This window comes from Melanostigma gelatinosum (assembly GCF_949748355.1).
Source record: "Melanostigma gelatinosum genome assembly, chromosome: 21".
NCBI lineage: Eukaryota > Metazoa > Chordata > Actinopteri > Perciformes > Zoarcidae > Melanostigma > Melanostigma gelatinosum.
The window spans coordinates 4,020,562-4,040,858 of NC_136654.1; the positions used below are offsets into that span (position 1 = coordinate 4,020,562).

Genomic DNA, 20,297 nt, shown 5'->3' on the forward strand with positions numbered 1-20,297 from the left:
CATTCTGTCTGAGTCTGAGCTGGATTAATCTCCCCCTGCAGTCTGATGTAGTTTCACTTCAGCCAGTTGACTGAGGGTTCCGAAATAACACAGTGCACTCTTGATAAGCAACGGATTAGTGCAGAGCAGATCTTAGGTCAGCTCCATCTTTTGACACGATTGGTCAGAAATGTGCCGTTTGAGCTGCTCTTTCTGGGTCTTCCTGCTAGTGGATACATAATGTGTACTACTGCTGCACATGGATCAATAGTTCATAAACTGTTGCTTTTTTTTATCATGTAGCCTTAAGAGTCACACTTTATATTTCCCGAAAGCAATGATTATTAACCAAGTGTAGCCAAGCTATCGAGCCAAGAGAAGTAATCGCCTCCGTTTATCTTCTGCAGTGTTTGTCCTGCAGGAATCATCTGCTTGCATTAACTTCTATTGAATAAGTAAAGCTAGCGTCACCTAACCCGACAGATTAAAACAGAATCATTGTCAATGAGTGCTGCAAACATGGGCTTTGAAAAGAGAAAAGGATGAGATATTGTCTCAATAAGAGGTTTTTACTTTTTTACCAATATATTTGTTCATCATTTTGTTGCAACTCTCCTATGAAGCAGCAAACCTTTACATTGCCTTTTGTTTTGACCTATATATAGACCCTATATATATATATATATATATATATATTGTGACAGCCCCCGGGGTGGCAAGGGGGTTTCACGACAACACGGACCAATAAACACAACCAGTCGGTAGATAAATGGTGCAAGTGAGGTTTTTACTGAATATAGAGAGTGGATAGAGGTAGGATAGACACTCAACAATACACTGTCCGCTTTCCAGAGGGATGGTCGGTGTTCACTTCCACGGTTCGGTGCACAACGGGTATTCCTCATACGGTCCAGGGCGCGGGCAGGAGCAGGGTAGTCGTACAGGCAGGGGTCGGGAGCCGGGCGGGTAGTCAGACGTTCCAGGGTGATCAAGGGGTAAGGCAGTTGTCTCCAATGGGTTTGCTTTTTCTCCGTCTCCTTCCACTCCTACTCTCTCCTAGTTTCCTGTGTCCGGGGCCCTTTTATAGTCCCCTCCTCCTCCTCTGATAGGGTGTGGTCGCTCCCTCGTCTCTCCTCCTCAGGTGTTGCTTGTTGGGCTGATGGTGGTTTGGCGCTCTTTTCCACTCCCTGACATGGGGGCTCCGCCTCCATGTCAGGCAATATCGTCCCTCTACCACTTCTCCTCTGAGGTTGCCCCTCCGGCTGCCACATACCCCCCCCCTTAAATCCGACCTGGGGGGAGGACTGCTCCAGGAACCTAGGGCGTCCCGTCTTGACAGGGCGTCCGCGTTTCCATGAGCGGCCCCGGATCTGTGGACAACAGAGAAAGCATACGGTTGAAGGGATAAAAACCAGCGGGTGACCCGGGCGTTATTGTCTTTTGAACGGGACATCCATACCAGGGGGGCGTGGTCCGTGACCAGGGTAAAGTGTCGTCCCAGCAGATAATATCTCAACTCCCCCAGAGCCCATTTGATGGCCAAACATTCCTTCTCGACCGTGGCGTATCTCGTTTCTCTCGGTAATAATTTTCTGCTTACGTATGTGATCGGGTGCTCCTCTCCATCCCTCAGCTGGGACAGGACGGCACCCACCCCGGTCTCGGAGGCATCCGTCTGTACCACCAACGGTTGCGTAAAGTCCGGGGTCACCAGCACTGGTTCAGAACAGAGTACTTCCTTCAGCTTCTCGAAGGCGTCCTCGGTCTCTGCCGTCCATACGATCCGATCTGGCAGCCGGTTTTTTGTTAGGTCCGTCAGGGGTGCTGCAAGAGCAGAGAACTGGGGAACAAACCGTCGATAGTAGCTAGCTAGCCCAATGAATGCTCGTACCTGTTTCTTTGTGCGGGGGCGGGGCCATTCCCGGATCGCCTCGACTTTCCCTACCTGGGGCTTGACGCAGCCGCGGCCGATGGTGTACCCCAGGTAGTCAGCTTCCCGGAGGCCGAGGCGACATTTCTTGGGGTTGGCTGTCAGCCCCGCCCCTCGCAGAGCTTTCAGGACGGCTTCCAGTCTTTGGAGGTGAGCCCCCCATTCCTCCCCGTGCACGACGATGTCGTCCAGATAGGCTGCCGCGTATTCTCGATGGGGACGTAGTACCTGGTCCATCAGTCTCTGGTACGTGGGGGGGGCTCCGTGGAGACCGAACGGCAGCCTCTTATAGTGGTACAGTCCCATGGGAGTAGTGAAGGCCGTTTTTTCCCTGTCTTCGGGGGCTACTGCCACTTGCCAGTAGCCTTTAGTCAAGTCGAGGGTGGTTATGTATCTGGCCCTCCCGATGCGCTCTATCATCTCGTCCACCCGGGGCATCGGGTAGGCATCGAATTTTGAGATGGCGTTGAGCTGCCTAAAGTCATTGCAGAACCTGACTGAGCCATCGGGTTTCGGAACCAACACTATAGGGCTGCACCACTCGCTCGTCGAGGGTTCGATGATGTCGGCCTCCAGCATACTCTGTACCTCCCTCTCTATCGCCCCCCGGCGGGCTTCGGGGATGCGGTACGGCCTTAGCTTCACCTTCTTCCCGGGCTCGGTGATTATCCGGTGTTGCACCAGTGTGGTGTATCCGGGGTCCGGGGAGAACACGTCCCGGAACCGGTCCACCATTTCCCGGACGTCCTGCTTCTGCCGGGGGGTCAACTCTTCTCCCACGGGTACCTCGACTGGCTCCGTTTTTCCTGGGAGGGTAGAGAGAGAGAAACAGAGCATGGCATCCCTACGCACCCATTTCTTGAGCAGGTTCACATGATAAACCTTCGTCGGGTGCCTCCGACCTGGTTGCCGGACTCGGTAGTTTACCGGCCCCAATTTCTCCATCACTTCATACGGCCCCCTCCATCGGGCTAGAAACTTACATTCCGCCGTGGGTACCAGGACCAACACCCGATCCCCTGGGTTAAACACTCGGGGTTGGGTTCCCCGGTTGTACACGCGGGCTTGGGCCGCCTGTGCCTCGGCCATGTGTTCTCGGACGATGGGCCAGAGGGATGCCATCCTCACCCTCATCTCCTCGACGTGGTCCACCATGGTGCGGTAGGGGGAGGGTTGGTGTTCCCAGGCTTCTTTGGCCAGGTCGAGTAGCCCCCGGGGTCGTCGACCGTACAGGAGCTCGAAGGGCGAGAATCCGGTAGATGCCTGGGGTACCTCTCTGATGGAGAACATCAGGAAGGGTAGCAGTTGGTCCCAATTCTTCCCGTCCTGGTCCATGGTTTTTTTCAACATTTTTTTCAGTGTCTGGTTGAATCGTTCTACTAGTCCGTCCGTTTGGGGGTGATACACCGACGTCCTCAGTTGGGTCACCTTCAGCATGCCACACAGATCCTTCATGATCCTAGACATGAACGGGGTTCCTTGGTCGGTGAGAATCTCCTCCGGTATTCCGACCCTGGAAAACAACATCACCAGCTCCCTTGCAATGCCCTTGGTGGCCATAGAGCGTAGGGGAATGGCTTCGGGATACCGGGTGGCGTAATCCACTATCACCAGGATGTACCTGTGTCCCCGGTTGGTCTTGGGTAGTGGCCCCACTAGGTCCATCCCGATCCTGCTGAAGGGGACGGTGATGATCGGCAGGGGCACCAGCGGGTTTCTGTGATGGGGTTGTGGGGCCACTTGTTGACATTCGGGGCAGCTCCGGCAGTAATCCTCCACGGCCTTTTTTATTCCGGGCCAGTGGAACCTGGCCCTCACCCTTTCCAGGGTTTTCTCCACTCCTAGATGGGCACCTAGGATATGGGAGTGGGCTAACTGGAGGACAGAGGGTATGAAAGGACGTGGTACCAGTAACAACCTGAGGGGGGCCCCGTCCCTTATTACTACCTGGTAGAGGAGCCCGTTATAAATGGAGAAATGTGTGGGAGGGAGGTCTCTTACCCCGTCCAGTGGTCGTCCGTCTACGGCGGCCACCTGCCGAAGGGCGTGGGCTAGGTTGGGGTCCTCCAACTGGGCCGTCCCAAACCTCCCTGTGAGGGGCCCGGGTAAGATGGGCTCCTCCGGGTCCTGGGGAAACAGCCCGGCCAGCTCCTCTTCTTCGAGGGAGGGGGTATCTGCCTCCTCGGGGATGGGCGGCGCCTCTCCTTCGGGCTCACTGGGGCTGGAGGGTCCGTCGTTCTCGACGGCTGTGGCATATACGTCCTCGGGGTTGGGTTGGGTGGCCTCCACCAACGCCCGGGCCACGGCACTGGCGACTCCTTCCGATAGGGGATCGGTGGAGATCTCCTCCCCCAGCCCACAGATGGCTTTCTTCTTGTACTTTCGGTGAGGGGTCGTACCTGGTTTCACCACCAGGCTGCGCCACAGCTCCTGGAACACGGGCAGGTCTCGGCCGACCAGCACCTCTACGGGGAGTCCTTCCACTACTCCTGCAGTGCCGACGTATCTACCCCTCGTCGTGTATATCTCGAGGGCGGTGGTGGGGTATTCGCGGGTCTCCCCATGGATGCACGTGACCGCTCGGGTGCCGGTTAGGAGCGGGTACTGAGCAAACGTAGGTCTCACCAAGGTAATAGCGCTCCCGGAGTCCACCATCGCGGAGGCGTCGCGGCCGTTTACTTTGACCGGGGTGAGGGGCATGTGGTCCTCGTGAGTGGCCCAGCATCCGGTAATCAGTCCGCATGGGCGACTCCCCTCACTGGCCGTGGGCATGGGTGCGTCCTGGCGGTGAGGACATTCCCAGGCGATGTGCCCGATCTCGCCGCAGTGGTAGCACCTCCTCTCTTCCGGTCCAAACGCCGGCCGACGTCGGGGAAAGCCTGGGGGAAAGGAGGGAGACACATAGGTAGTTTCCTCCGTTCTCATCTTTTCTTTGCGGGTGGACCCCTCCACTTTCGGGTTTCTTCCCCCACGCACTAACGCTTGTGCTGCGTGGTAACCCTCCATGATCTCTACCAGTTCCTCGAGGTTGCGGGGGTTTCTCTGGCCGGCCAATTTTTTTGCCTCATACGGGAGGGATCTAAGGAATTTGTCCATGACGACACGATCGGTGGGCGACACCTCGGTTGGCTCTGCGTGCAGCCAGGCCGTCGTAATCCTCTTGATCTCATGCATCTGGGCTCGCGGAGAAAGGGAGGTGTCATATGTCCATTCATGAAATCGTTGTGCCTTTATTAACAGCGTGACCCCGCATCGCTGTAACGCTTCCGCTTTCAACACCCGGAAGTCAACTTTTCCAGCGCGCTCTAAGTCCTGATACGTTACTTGCGTTTCGTTGATCAAAAAGGGGGCTATCAACTCAGCCCAGTGCTCTTCTGGCCATTTTTCCCGGAGTGCCGTTGTCTGGAATATCTGAAAAAACACTTCAACATCGTCAGCTGCCGTCTGCTTGAGAAGGAAGCGCGCTGGGTTGGCTTTCTCCACGGTACGTTGCTCCTGTTGTGTCTGTAACATGCCCTTGATTTCGCTTTGCATCGCCTCCGCGCGTTCGGTTTGTACCTCCATATACTTCTCCATGTGTACTTGCTGTTGGTATTGTTGTTGCTGCTGTGCTTGGAGGATTTGCATTTGTACTTGCATGGCTTGTTCGTGGCGTTTTTGGGTTTCCTGGTTGCTAGCGATTAGCCCCGCTAGCAGCTCTTGAAATGGCACCGGGGTGGCCATGCTTACTGGGTCGGTCGGTCTATCGGTCAGTGTTGCCAGAACCGGACTATGCCCACATTCTCCACCAAATTGTGACAGCCCCCGGGGTGGCAAGGGGGTTTCACGACAACACGGACCAATAAACACAACCAGTCGGTAGATAAATGGTGCAAGTGAGGTTTTTACTGAATATAGAGAGTGGATAGAGGTAGGATAGACACTCAACAATACACTGTCCGCTTTCCAGAGGGATGGTCGGTGTTCACTTCCACGGTTCGGTGCACAACGGGTATTCCTCATACGGTCCAGGGCGCGGGCAGGAGCAGGGTAGTCGTACAGGCAGGGGTCGGGAGCCGGGCGGGTAGTCAGACGTTCCAGGGTGATCAAGGGGTAAGGCAGTTGTCTCCAATGGGTTTGCTTTTTCTCCGTCTCCTTCCACTCCTACTCTCTCCTAGTTTCCTGTGTCCGGGGCCCTTTTATAGTCCCCTCCTCCTCCTCTGATAGGGTGTGGTCGCTCCCTCGTCTCTCCTCCTCAGGTGTTGCTTGTTGGGCTGATGGTGGTTTGGCGCTCTTTTCCACTCCCTGACATGGGGGCTCCGCCTCCATGTCAGGCAATATCGTCCCTCTACCACTTCTCCTCTGAGGTTGCCCCTCCGGCTGCCACAATATATATATATAACAGGCCTTAGCATGGAGAACGACAGCACCCAGTCCACGGAGGACACATGGATGATGATGATGATGATGATGATGGTTGTTGTCCTCAGTGGGTAAACTGGCGATCCTGGAAATAATTTCAAAACCTGGGTCACCTCCTGAAAGCCAGCTGTTTTGTGTGTGTGTGCCTGAGAAAGGGGAGATGAGGGTGAGGTTGTCCCATCGCTCGTCACCTGAGCCCGTCAGGTCTGGTCCTTGTGCTTACACGACAAGATGCTCTCAAGTCCCCGGGCCGAGCGTTGCTTTTCCTGTGAGTACACAAACACACTTTGTCACTGCAGATGCAAGCTCCCAACTGACCGCTGCTCAGCAGGAACCAAAACCAACAACGACTGCTCTCCTCTCTTTCCCCTTTTACCTGAAGAAGAGAGAGAGAGGGGGAGGAGATAAGGTTAAGCACCCACAATGCTTAGCAACGACGCTCCACTGGGTTTGTCCGAGCACAGCTGTCCTTTCTGATTGTTTGAGTTTAGGTTGATGAGTCCTGTGAGGGTCTTTCGCTGTGGTTAAAACATTTTTTTTTTGGTTGTAAATTGTTGTGATTTTGGGCCGTATGTCCCTGTGAGAGTTTGCCTTCTGTATAATCTTATTGGCCAAACATTTCTAAAATATAGCTTAAGTCAAGTCAGCAGTGATTGTGTCAATACTGCTCCCAATCAGAATCAACTTGAAGTATTTTTAAGATTACAAATTTGAATCTGGTTTCCAATTGCTCTCAATGTACGTATCCATTGCAAAACAAATCTGCAGTAAGATATACATAGCAAACACATCGGAACAAGGAGAAGAAAATAAACAAAACTAACCGTATTGCTATTATGTCCAGCCAAGTATATGACTAACTCGAAGGAAAAAGTTCAAAGATAGCTATAGATGGCCGCAAATTGTAAACAAACACAACATGCAGTGTATCCACACCCACTGTGTCTTTCTCTTACACTTTAAATTGGGAGTATAAAGAAAGCCATTTGTCAGTTCAAAAGGAGGTGCACAGTGATTAGGTCCCGAGGCCTTTTCTGCACACAGTTTATTCACTTTGCTACCACAGAGGTCTGACTCACGGGGTCGGCATTCTATTCATCCAGAATCCACCTGGCACCCTCGCAACACATGAATGCAGTCTGCAGGCTCTGGCGTAGCGCAGCAAATACAAGCGAGAACTAGGTTTTGCGAGTGGAAGTCAGCGTGAAGCAAAGGGTAGAGGAGAACAATTAAGAGCCTGAAAGAGATGAACCCAAATGTCAATGCGAGATAGTGAGAACGACTCATTTGACGTCGTTGTCTGGAACGATGACGGAGAACGAAACAAGGAATAAACGGTTCAGATTTACAGACTGCCTCGCGGCACAATGAAGAAACACCGGTGTTGTGTGTTTGTGTGTAAGTGTGAGGATGGCAGACCAAGCAACCACACTGAAGCTCTTTTGTAGCCGTTGACGGGTCACGGCGAGTAAAAAGAATGGCCAAAAAGTGCCATGTTGCATTTTACCAGTTGAACTTCAGTGTGGTTTCTCCATGAACCTTCTCACTGTCCTTTGCATGGCAACACTTGACGTCGTTGAACTTTTTTCACCGTCTCTCTGTACCTGTGATCGAGGAGACCACACCCTCACCCGCCCTGCCTACAAGAGGGAGGTTGCCTCTAGGGACTGATCCAGGGCCAGATTCGAGCAGGGACCGATGCAACACCGAGACTTAAGATAAAGCCAAGCAGGGATCTGTGTTTAGAGGCAACTTCAACCCGCGTGCTTTCTGTCAACTCCCCTAAGAAACTGATATTTTTGCAGGTGCTCTCTTCTGACTTTTTGCGTGTGTTTTTTGTGTGTCAAGGGCGATGCCTCTAAATCGGGCTCGGAGATCGATTCCTGTGCACGAAGCATGGAGGACATCAACGGCAGCAAGAAGGATTTATCGGCCTCTGCAGGTGAAATATACGTGTGTGTGTGTGTGTGTATATACAGGCGGCGCAGTTCGTGGCTGCTCGAGTCAATGATGCTCCAAGAGGAATTCAAAAGAACAGAACTCAACCCTCAGGGAGTTTTTCAAAAGCCTCTATTGACATAACGTGTACCATCTGTGTTCGCACGGTAAACTGCTGGCACATTCCCTCCCTGTGCTTGTGATACAGCAGCAAGTTAGGCCAGAGGAATCTGACGTAAACCCTGTGCAAACATCCCCCACCTGTTCTACGTCTCTGGTCTCTGGTTGCTTTTCCAACCACACTCAGTCGGCACGTGCCTGCGGCGCATCAAACCAGCACAGCAGCCTCATCCATAATTCCTCATACGCCAGTTACCCGCTCCCTCTAATTACTGTTCGCGCAGCCTGAAAAGCCCAATGGAAACACTGCTGTGTGGAGTATCATCTCCCCTTCGGCCCCTTCAGATGCTCTGCGTGAAACCGCTTACATAGCTGGACGAGCCGAATATACTGTACTTCTCCGAGGCCTCGGATGAAGGTTGGAACACCGAGGAATTAGCGTCATTAAAGTCGCATTGCCCCGCCGCATGTCACGTATTTGTGTTGCTGCCAACTATCATATTCTCTCGCATGCATCCCACAAGATTAATGCCCCGCTGAAATATTCATGTTGCTCAATAACAGTACGAGACATCCATTTTTAAGTACGGTGTGCTGCTTTACTGAGGGCGGGCCCCCATGGCGCTCCTCCCTGTGCGCCACCTCTTCCTGCTGTTTTTCCTCAAGTTACCACTTTCATTCTCCTCCATAATGCTTTTTTATGACCTTTTTCTTTGTTCCTTCCCAAATATCTCCCACCTCCGTTGCTTTATTCTCACCATCGCCATCTTAAATGCACTAGACTCATTCCTTTTCTTCTCCATTCTTTACGTGGTCCTCAACACATTCTCACATCCAACTCCAACACCGGTCAGCGGCCCCAAGCTTCAAACTATGATGCTCTCGGTAAGCTCTATGCTTGGGCATGTCAGTTTCCGCTTGTTACATGCGCAGTGTCTTCCGTACGTGTGTTTTGCTTAGTTTTTAGGTTTACGTAGTAACTCATACAGACGCTACAGGGTGTCTCTGTGCGCCGGTATCGTATTTGACGAGTTGGGAGTGAGAATGGGTTTCTTTAATCCTCTCTAACCCTCATCCTCATTGCTCTAACCCCCTCCTAAACCACTAAATCCAACTTTCTTCATCCCTATTCCTTTACTAGTAGTGCCTGTAAATGGTCATGTGGACCTGAAGACCAGTTTGACTCCACCTCTGATTACCCACACGGCTGCCACCCCCATGCCCGTACCCAAGTTGCCCGTTGGGGTGGACCCCATCCTGGACTACGAGTCCCGTCGAGGCAGCAACGTCTCCGTGGACCCAGCCTGCTATGACAAATCACCGGTTTGTATCTTCGTTGTTATTCTCACATACAATGAAAGCGTTCTTTGGATTTCAAGTGTAATCATCCTTTTCCAGGATGAACATTAACATGTAAGCCCCCACCGCGACCTGGCTTTCCTCCGAGAGTCTCTCTTCCATTGTATGTGTCCTGCTGAAGTCATAATGATTGATGATGATTAATGTGACGTGCCGTCTACTAACTGCGGCCACTGCCACTCTGCCACTCTTTATTTGACATACTGATGATCGGGATGAAGACCTAAGAAAAATAAGCCCAGATCTCTACGTCTGCTTCCGTCTGCCTGTCAGCATGGATCTCGATTCAATTCAGCTCGCGTCAAGCCGAGTCAACCCAATTCAGCTTGGTTTATTTGCCTGAAAGAGCAGCATCACCAGAGTTCTAAGACATGATGGACACATTTACACACTGCCCCTCTTGTAATTCGTTTTCTCTGTCCTGCTAATTATCACTCTGTCTCTCTCTTGCCCTCCTGGTCATCTTTCCCGCTCCAGACCAGCGCCCAGAGCTCCTCCCCCAACGCCCCGTGGAGCTCTGGGAGCGGCTGGGCCAGCCGCCGGTCCAGTTGGAACAGCCTGGGTCGCGCCCCGTCGCTCAAACGGCAGAAGCGGCAGTCTGGGGAGCGACGGTCTCTCCTCTCCGGTGAGGGCGGCTCCAGCTCGGACGAAGGTGGGGGAGAAGGAGGCGGTGGGTTGATGGAGGAAGACGACGCCTCGCTGGTCAGGACGGACTCCGTGTCCCAGTCTCAGAGAGGACCCCGACACCGGAGGATGGAGTCGGTGGAGACCCGGAGCTCCATGGATTTGCCCCCTGATGCTCTGCTGCAGGTAGATGCTGCTTCTACCTCTGATTCATCTCTAGAGTTCTGTGTAAGACATTTTACCTGGAGCACAACTCCTTAAACTGTAAGTCCTTCTCATTGGCATTCTTCTATGATGATGTGTTATTCAGACCAACACCACACGGTATAAGATAATGAGACTACAGCATCCCTGCGACATGCGTAACTGCATTCTGTCCCTGTGTAGGTGCCCTACCTGTACCGCTCAGCCAGTATGCACAGCTCCAGACCCCCGTCACTGGGCCACTTACTGCCTCCAGAGCACAGTGGCTGCAATGGGAAGGGCTCTCCCTCAGCCCTGGGCCCCACTCACGTCTCTCTGGAGGACAACACGGAAGAGGAAAATGCAGAGGATGAGGCCAACCTGGTCAGTCCGCGCATGTGTGCATGTTTGCTTGTTCTTGTACGGTACAGGTTGTGGTTAGAGACGTAGAGGAACGCCACTGGTAAGCTACAGAAAAAAACAACAATAATGGACCCACGCTTCAAATATATTTAAAGATCATCTGCAAATACATCAAGTTTACTGTACATTGACGTTGTTTGACAAACCTTGTTTCATTCATTGACAAACAAATTCAAAAGCTTCTATCCGTGGAGAGAAATAGTTGCTCCCAAAACGCAAACAGGAAACTGTGAGCACATGAATAATGAATGTGTCGTGCACTTCCTGCCTCCCTCCAGAGTCCTTTTGCCAGAGTGTTCCACTGGCTGGAGAAGAAACAGCCAGAGTGGTGTCGACAGAGGGACACCTGGTCACTGTACCTCTTCCCTCCAGAGTCGAGGTAGTATTCATCTCCATAACACTGCCTCTCTGCACTTTTCACAGTTTCTTTTTCTTTGATATGGGCAATTTTTACATGTGATAGATTTGGTTGTGTTTTTTAAAATTAAATGAAGTGTAAAACAATAAACGAGTCCACAGCACTTTTTAAATGATTGACTTTTGTTACCAGAGTACAGGAAAAGACTGAGCCAACGTCTTGGCAAGAAGAGGATTTTTCACGTTGCATTTGACTGACTTCTCATAATGCTGACTGTAATGACAGTGTTTTTTTTTTTGCTGCAATGTGTGCACAGCATTTTTTTTCTTCCCTTCCTCTACGAGCTGCTTTCCCCTCCCACAATCTTACTTCAGAAGTCTCTTTTTCTGCACATTTCTGCCATGTCAGGGGTGAGTAAGGAGCAGAGGGAGGAAGGGAGCGTCTCCCACCGAGTGCTGCATGTTATCTCTGCCACGTGCTGAATCCATCGCTTCCCACCCTCCTTCGCCTCTCCTCCTCCCCTTCTGGGGCTTTGATCCGTGTGTCTCTGCTGTCTATTTGGAGGATGTGGCTGTGAAGGCAACACGATGCAACACGCTGGCCCCAGCCTGCCGCCACAGCGCCGCAACATGCCAATTAAACATCAAACAACAAGTCCCCCCCCCCCGCCCAAACGCACACACAAACTAAATATCATGAATAGGAACTTAATGTGATCCACCAGTATCATATAATGTCCATTCCAAATTATTCCGATTCATGTATTAAAGATACAGTTAATTGAATAATTGAACTGATTAAATAAGAGAACGGTGTATGTACCCTCAGTGTTTGTTTGGACTTTGCCAAAATTGTAATTACCAAAAAAGAATAAATGTAAGCTTTATTTATTTCTCCACAGTGTATGTGGCTCCCTACATAGTGTAGTTTGTTTTGACTATTACTGCCAATGTAGTTACTGTAAATTGATTATTGCAAGCCAGTATTTAGCCTCATTTCCACTGCATTGTACCGGCATGACTCGACTCCACTCAACTCACTTGGAAGTTGTGGTAGTACGTGGTACCATGCAGTGGGAATAAGGCATTTGTGGAGGTGGGAACCAAAAATTGTCTGAAATACCACTTCTTTACTGTTCCAACAGCAGCATGCTAACAGATAATGCTAGCTTGACATAACAATGCGGGAAGCTACCAATGACTCAGCAGATGTTAGAATTGCATGACTGAAACCTAACATCGAGTGAGAATCAGTGCCAAAGTCCGCAAACCAGGCTAACTGGCTCGTATACTTTCCGAGTGGAAGCTAGTTAGCCTAGCTTACGAGGTTGTAAACTTTCTAAGCAGAAACTTTAGGATGGCTCTTTCCAAATATTTAATGAATGTACTAAAGTGGCAGATGGATTAAAATGCTAACTGTCGATAGCTAAGGATATGTGCACTCAGTATGCGCAGGTAAACAGGGTATACCCCCTTCTGGCGATTTATAGTATACCCACCTATCAGCCAAATAGCCATTGGAATATAGAGGAGTTCATACCCACTTCCTCCTCTGTAAACTACCTGCTTTGTGCATTTGAATGCTGGTCATCGGTGCCACTGTGTTGGATAGGAGAGGTTTTCTAAAGACCCCCAAATTCAACACAATATGAAAGTTCCTCGTAACCTAAAGTCAATAATGTCAACTGTCCTTTCGAAGCAGTTGAGGCATTGATGCCAGAAAACTAAAAAAGGTCAGTAAATACCATCAAAGCAAAAGCATATAAACACCCATGCATGTAAGTGATTTTATTTCCTTTTTTAAATTCTAAGTCGAACACAAATGGGTATTTCTGCTCTTTGCTCGAGCGTGTAGTGACAGTTTTTTATTTACTCTTTTTTTTCTGGTGGTTTTTGGTGTGTGTGTGTGTGTGTGTGTGTGTGTGTGTGTGTGTGTGTGTGTGTGTGTGTGTGTGTGTGTGTGTGTGTGTGTGTGTGTGTGTGTGTGTGTGTGTGTGTGTGTGTGTGTGTGTGTGTGTGTGTGTGTGTGTGTGTGTTTGTAAGTCTTGGGGGGCCTTTTTGAGCTTCAAAGTTCCCAGCCAGCCTTCAAACCGTGCAGGCGGAGCTGGCATCAGAGGCATGTGTTTTCAGTGTGTCCCCCCCCCCCTCTCTCTCTCTCCTGCTTATGAATTCTTTAGCACCAAGGCTCTGACATGACAGATATCAAAGATGAATTAGCTCATCCAGTCTGTGTAATAATAATAATAATAATGTATTTTATTTGTAACGCACTTTTCATTTTTTTTTTTTTTAAATCTCAGAGTGCCACAGAGCCAGTACATAGTAAAAACCTGGTAAAAAGCATAGTTAAAACATAAAGAAAACTATAATAAAATAAAAAACTTTAAATAAACTTTTAAAATACTGTATATGCATTCTGATCACCACAGCCAGACGCACGCAGACTCAGCAAGTGTTGACACAATGGTGTGTGCATGGCCAAATAAAGCCCAGATCTAGAGCCCCACAATATCGCCCCCCCCCCCCCCCCCCGCTGTACGCCGATGTGAGCCATCAAAGCGGATTTGATGCACAGTGTAATCCCTTCCATGTGCAACGAGCGCTCCCCTCTTTCTTTCTTCTCGTTGTCGTGAGCTAAAAGCCAGGGAACCTTCTCATGTCTGGTAATGACGGTCAGTCATGTTCATTACAAAGTTTCTGTACGTGAGACAAGCTCTCTTAAATGGAATGAGAGTCTTTCATTGATAAAGTGTGAACAGCATGTAATATTATTCCAGGTTTTATAGAACTTACCTGGGTCGAGCTGCAGTCTGGACAGGCATTTCGTTGTTTGCTTGATTATTTCCACGTCATGGACAGGGAAGATATATATCGGCGACTTTGCAGATTAAGATTTTACAGCCATCGTAGGGGAGTGGGAAGACATTCCCCAGGACGCACGCAGCGACCTGATCAACGACCTGATCAACGACCTGATCAACGACCTGATCAACGACCTGATCAACGACCTGATCAACGACCTGATCAACGACCTGATCAACGACCTGATCAACGACCTGATCAACGACCTGATCAACGACCTGATCAACTCTATGTGAAGGAGATGTGTCGCACTGCATGAAGCAAAAAAAAAAAAACCCAAACATAACAACACAAACATTGCAGCCCGTTTCCAGCCTTCCGACTGCAGCGCTCTCGCTCTATACAGGACCAATTATAGAAATTGCCGTCCCCATTAGCCACAGCAGCATTGGAAAAAAAAGACACATTTTCTATGCGGGACTTTTACTTGTGAAATAGTATTTTATTTCATTTTATGATGCAGTATTACTACTTGTACTCAAAGTTTTAAGACAAACACGAATCCGTTTTGAGTTATCTGTGCCTGATATGGTTTTCCAAATAAATGACTTCGTTAAATATTCTTACCAGTAAAATATTTTTTCTTTTTATCCAAAAACACACTTGTTGGTGCACTCGCTTGTTTTAGTTACATACCTAAATGCAAAGTCAATTTCCACTGTCACTGCAGATTTACGTTTCTGTGTTTTTCTTTTGTCAGGTTACGGATCGTGTGCAATAGGATCATCAACCACAAGATGTTTGACCACATTGTGTTGATCATCATCTTCCTCAACTGCATCACTATCGCCATGGAGAGGCCTCGCATCACCATTGTTGTGAGTCTCAAAACTTGTTCAACCCTCACCACACCGACTTTAAATAGTTCCATCTACTAAAACTGCAGAGGAGGAATGAGGTGCTTTTGACTGGGGTCCCCCAGGACCCCAAGACATTTTGTGTTTTTAAAAAGCACAAATTATAACAGAACGACAAAACAATTATACAACATCATCAGGAACAAATTGTGATATATGAGCAAACACGCAACTACACACTATATGACTATTCGCCCTGAAAAGTCTTCAAAAAAAGTCTTCACGGTCTTCAATGACAAACACACAAAGAACAGGAGAAAAAGGAAAGACACGCTGAAAGAAAGGCAAACGGGCTAAGAGGCGTACCCTCATATATATATATATATCAATCAAAAAAGTCCAAACTGAAACGGGAGAAAGTAGCCGTCAGCAAGTCCAACCTTGATGGCAGTTGAAACCATAGATTCAAACACACACACACACACACACACACACACACACACACACACACACACACCTACACACACACACATCTAACTCTGACTGTGTCCTTTCCCACTTCCAGCTAGCAGCAGAACACAGCCCAGCCGCTCCGTGCATAAACACAATAATTGTCACTGTTTGATTTTTCTCTTTCTTTTTTTTTCTGTTTTCTGCCCCTCACTGAGCGATGTGTTCCATGGACGGGCCTAATTGCGGGTCGTCGGGTCTCGCTGGAATGCTCCGTTCTGCTTGTTTTGCGACTGAAACACGCAGGAGACAGCGCCGTCGTAATTGATTCAATTATCCGAGGGCTGTTGTACGTGGCTAATGTCCAGGGAAGGAGATGTTTAACAAACGGAGGCCGATCCCACGGGGCAGAAAGATCACACACGCATCATATATAGATAGGATGATTTTTTGCATACACTCGTATGTAAATACAATACACGCAAATGCAACACAACGCAGCAGGCACGCTGACATTCAGAACAGCATATATTCGTCAATTTGGTTATTGAGATAACGTGTTTGAGTCACAACATTTGAGTGTGGAATGCAGTCTGAAGAATTAGTTTATCGCCCTGGAAGTCATGTCACACACTTTGTGTTTGGCTTGCGGTCCACTGCTGTTTTGGTTTGGTGCCGGAGGTTGCCTGGATGCTGTCTTCCTGTTGCTCAGTGGAAATGATTGAGGATGATTATACCACCTATTATGATGTATTGTTCCTAATTGAGCTCGGGGACAATACATCACCGTCTAGAATCTAAAATTGAATGATATCAGCATCGGCAGTGTAAAACACAACCGATCTTAAGTGTTCTGCGTCCGCTCCAGGCAACATTAAGATGGAGGGATAGCGCTCCACGCTGGACCGTGATGAAAGCTCTCCAGGACGTGTGGGTTGATTTCTGCTGCTCAGGAATACAGGAAACGTTTGTCGTAATTGAAGATGAAACAAGATTGTTGTGGAACAAAGCACTGCTGTACAGTGATCTACTGCATTGTTGCTGTCATTGTACAGCACAATGAGCTCCTTAAATGTTTGAGAGATACTGTACTTTCCAGTGTGCAATGCCTTGAGCGTGCATTGTGGATTAGGCCTATGACTGCTGGAAGTGTAAAGTATTGGGTATTGTTTCCACTGGCTTGCAACTATAAGCAAAGTCTGCTGTTGAGCATTACTTCAAACCAGGCCGAGCATGAACCTGTGTCTCGTTAACGGCATGCCGCATGAATTTTCACCTCTGCCTCTCGCTACCCCTCCCCCTCCCCTCTACCTTCTCCAGCCCATGCCCTGTTAGCTCCTAATGAATGAAAGCGTGACAACTCGTTCACAGAGGACAGGAATGGCTGCTGTCAAGCCTGGAATTTATAAACCCTCTCAAAGCCAGCCTTCCCAGTGATGTCATCCCTGACATTCCCAGAGACAAACACAGCGGGACTGCCATCTCTGTGTTTGTGTGTGTGTGTGTGTGTGTGTGTGTGTGTGTGTGATTTCTGTGTTCCTCGGAGCACGGGTGACGTCGTCGGAGGCCGTGGGAAAGTCAGCCACCTACGCCCGCTCACACGCACACATCCGCACGCATGCAGTTGATAGACAGCCAGTGGCAGGACGGGGTTGCGTCTCCTCAGACAGAGAGGGGAAGGAGGGGAAACAAGCAGTCGGAGAAAGGATCTTATTCTTTCTTGCTTGCTTGTTTTTCCTCCGTCCTTGTTTAGCTCAATAATTAGGATCCCATCCTTCTTCTGCGTGCGCACACACACACACACACACACACACACACACACACACACACCACTGAGGCATGCTGCCTCCGGCAAAAGGGAAGCAGTGCAGTGATGTGCGTACAGATGGAGATCTAATAGCTTAATGGCATGATGCCACTTGTTCCCAATGCAATTCATTTGATTCGTGGAATTTGTGTAACAAGTTTATTTGCACTACGCAATTTAGAATTAATGTGCACATTGTATAAAAAGTCTTTTCTTTTCGTTTTTTTCAAGGGTAAAAGGAAACTTTTAAGAACTTCGGCCCAGTGATGAGATGGCTTGTTTAAATTTCCCTGCAGCGCTAATGAATAGTAAACTTTATAATTGCCTGCCAGCCATCATTAGCGAGTGAAACAGGGATGCTTGTACAAAGATGTTTTCAGATAATGTGTGTGAAGAAAACAGCTCCCTCATACATTATTCAGATCAATTTAGAAGCAGACAAAGAACAAACTCGGTCGAAAAACATGCTCGGAACAAAAATGTGCATTTTGCAAGTACCTCGACTCAACCTGGTCTCCCGTCCTTCTTCACTGCAGGAGCGGATCTTCCTAAAGTTGTCCAACTACATCTTCACGGCGATCTTTGTGGCTGAGATGGCTGTAAAGGTGAGACACTTTGCATTTCCACTGGCACATTAGTTTGTAAAAATCATCTGGGCTTACTTTCCAAATCCCAGTCCAAATGATCTGGAAGATGTTGGTACCTCTTGTGTATGCTCTGGCCTGTGACTACTCCAGTTATCATTCTAAAGGTACATGTTTGCTTCGCACTCTTCCATGAAGTGAGATCCAAAAACACGCCTGTACTGTAATTATTGCTTACGGGCGTCTCCAAAGAGAACACTAGATGCCTTTCCACCCGTGGGTGCTGCTCTGTGCTCTCTTATCACGTGTGCGCCTGCTTTTCAGACTGGTTTTGAGTTCTTCATTATCAAATGTGCAACAATTACACCGAAGCAGTCTTAAGCTCCCTTCAGCAATGCTCATTTAGTATGTAGGCCTTTATTAAAAAAAGGAAACTCGCACAACTAAAGGCAAAATGACAATCCAAGTTCGAAATGTAGAGCTAATATATTCATATAAAACATAAAATATATATATATATATCTTGCCAAGTGTTAACTTACAACCTGAAATTCATGAATTGCAATGAAATGCACCGTGTTGCAATGGTGAATTCAGCGAAGCGAAGAGTCCGTCGGTAGAAGCCGTCTGGACCGTCACAGCGATCTGTCTTTTATTCATGAGGTGTGATCAGCCTCTTTGATGGTTCCCACTCATGTACAGTAAATGATTTTGTGCATTGATTAGCGTCAGCGAATGTAAATCATCTTCTATCCATCGCCGTCTTTCTCTCTCGCGCTCTCATCTCTTCAGTTACATTAGATGTCAAGAAATGCATGAAGCAAAAATAGCTGTCGTGGCCTGATTTAATACGTTTCAGCGAGAAAAAAAAGAAGAAGAAAAAGAGTCATCCAGTCTCGATTATTTTCTGGAATGCAAATTGCTTCATGGGCAGAATAAATAACGAGTGGAACCTATAGAAATAAAAAATGAGGTTTGGAAAAGCTTGCAGCTTTTTCAGCATTTTTTCGCTTCCAAGTAAAGAATCGCTTCGCGAAGTCAATAAGCCGTGCTCAAAGGACATCAAGCATTGACTCGAAAGATGGCTCCATATCATGCAAATCTGCAAAACGCACATACAAAAATAGATGTTGAATCACTGATTGGTGTATCTTTGTATGCAGTTCATTTGAAGGTGGTATTTTATTTCAAATACATCCCGACCTTATTGGTGTACTGCAGCAGTTTACCCTGTCATGCTGTGACTGCTTCTTCATTCATCACGTTTCCATGCCTCTACGTCCGATGTTGTGTCCAGATCGTGGCTTTGGGCTGGTGTTTCGGGAACAAGTCCTACCTGAGGAGCAGCTGGAACATTCTGGATGGGATGCTGGTGATGATCTCCGTTATCGACATCCTGGTGTCTCTCATCTCCAATTCTGGCACCAAGATCCTGGGCATGCTCAAATTGCTGCGGCTGCTCAGGACCCTGAGGCCGCTCCGGTAAGTGGCATCCAGGGACGCCTCACAATACTTGTTCATATCGATAGCTGGACGTACTTTGTGGACTCGGTATTAAAAGGCCAATACCAACCGACCACACATTTTTTAATCCCTCCATTTTCCAGACTCACGGGATGATAAAAGCGCCTGATGTGGAAGTTAAGTTTTAAGATGGAAGTGGAGCAGAAATGAGCTTTCTCTCAGCTCTGACATGTACAACCTTTTGGAGCTTTTGGGAGATGTGTGTGTGTGTGTGTGTGTGTGTGTGTGTGTAGGCATTTAGCCAAGCGTACATTTATTTGTGTGTACACAACTGCACAGTTACGTTTATTTGAGCGGAAATCACCAATTTGGGGACTGGGTTAGTACTCTCATCTCCAAGTGTGTGTGTGTGTGTGTGTGTGTGTGTGTGTGTGTGTGCGTGTGTGTGTGTGTGTGTGTGGGCCCAGAGGGAAAACGAGAATGTGTGTCTGTGTACACATATCATGTGTGCGCTCCGACTCGGCTCACACAGCCGCATGCTCGGTGTCTCATCTGGTGAAGGGGAGCTCTCCGGGCTTTGCCCCCCCCCCCCTCTCTTTGAATATTCACCGCAGTCCTCCGGAAGAGCACACAACTTAAGTATTAATTTTCTCCCTGCCAAATTGACCCACGAAACACGGCTGATCTTTCCTGTCTCTTTGCTTCTATAACTTTCACCTTTGACATGAGAGTGAAATCTTCTGCCGAGTCTCTTCTTTCGCTCTCGCTGCCTTCAAGCTTATTCCTTCATCTTCATACTGTGACATTTAATGTCACACATCAGACCTCAAGTCCCCATAATATAAACCGTGAATATCATTATCAGAAATAGGGCTGTACACCGGCATCATATTATTTTCCGCCCACGTACTTCAGAGTGCGGTTTGGTTTAACACTGTTGTGCCTGATTAGTGCAGTTAAAGGGAATGTTAATGCTGTCAAACAAGTGGCTTTCTAATTAGATCTGGTGCAACTCCGAC

General features: G+C 48.6%; 1 protein-coding gene across 1 annotated transcript in view; it reads left to right on the top strand.

Annotated features, from left to right (window-relative positions):
- cacna1g (calcium channel, voltage-dependent, T type, alpha 1G subunit) overlaps positions 1 to 20,297 on the top strand; it is a 178,475-nt gene that overhangs the window by 118,155 nt on the left and 40,023 nt on the right. Inside the window, exons 16-23 of the mRNA XM_079293010.1 lie at positions 8,159 to 8,252; positions 9,510 to 9,691; positions 10,205 to 10,537; positions 10,739 to 10,918; positions 11,236 to 11,336; positions 14,877 to 14,994; positions 17,767 to 17,835; positions 19,112 to 19,296. Coding sequence (XP_079149136.1) covers positions 8,159 to 8,252; positions 9,510 to 9,691; positions 10,205 to 10,537; positions 10,739 to 10,918; positions 11,236 to 11,336; positions 14,877 to 14,994; positions 17,767 to 17,835; positions 19,112 to 19,296 — 1,262 coding nt within the window. The remainder of the gene's footprint in view (positions 1 to 8,158; positions 8,253 to 9,509; positions 9,692 to 10,204; positions 10,538 to 10,738; positions 10,919 to 11,235; positions 11,337 to 14,876; positions 14,995 to 17,766; positions 17,836 to 19,111; positions 19,297 to 20,297) is intronic.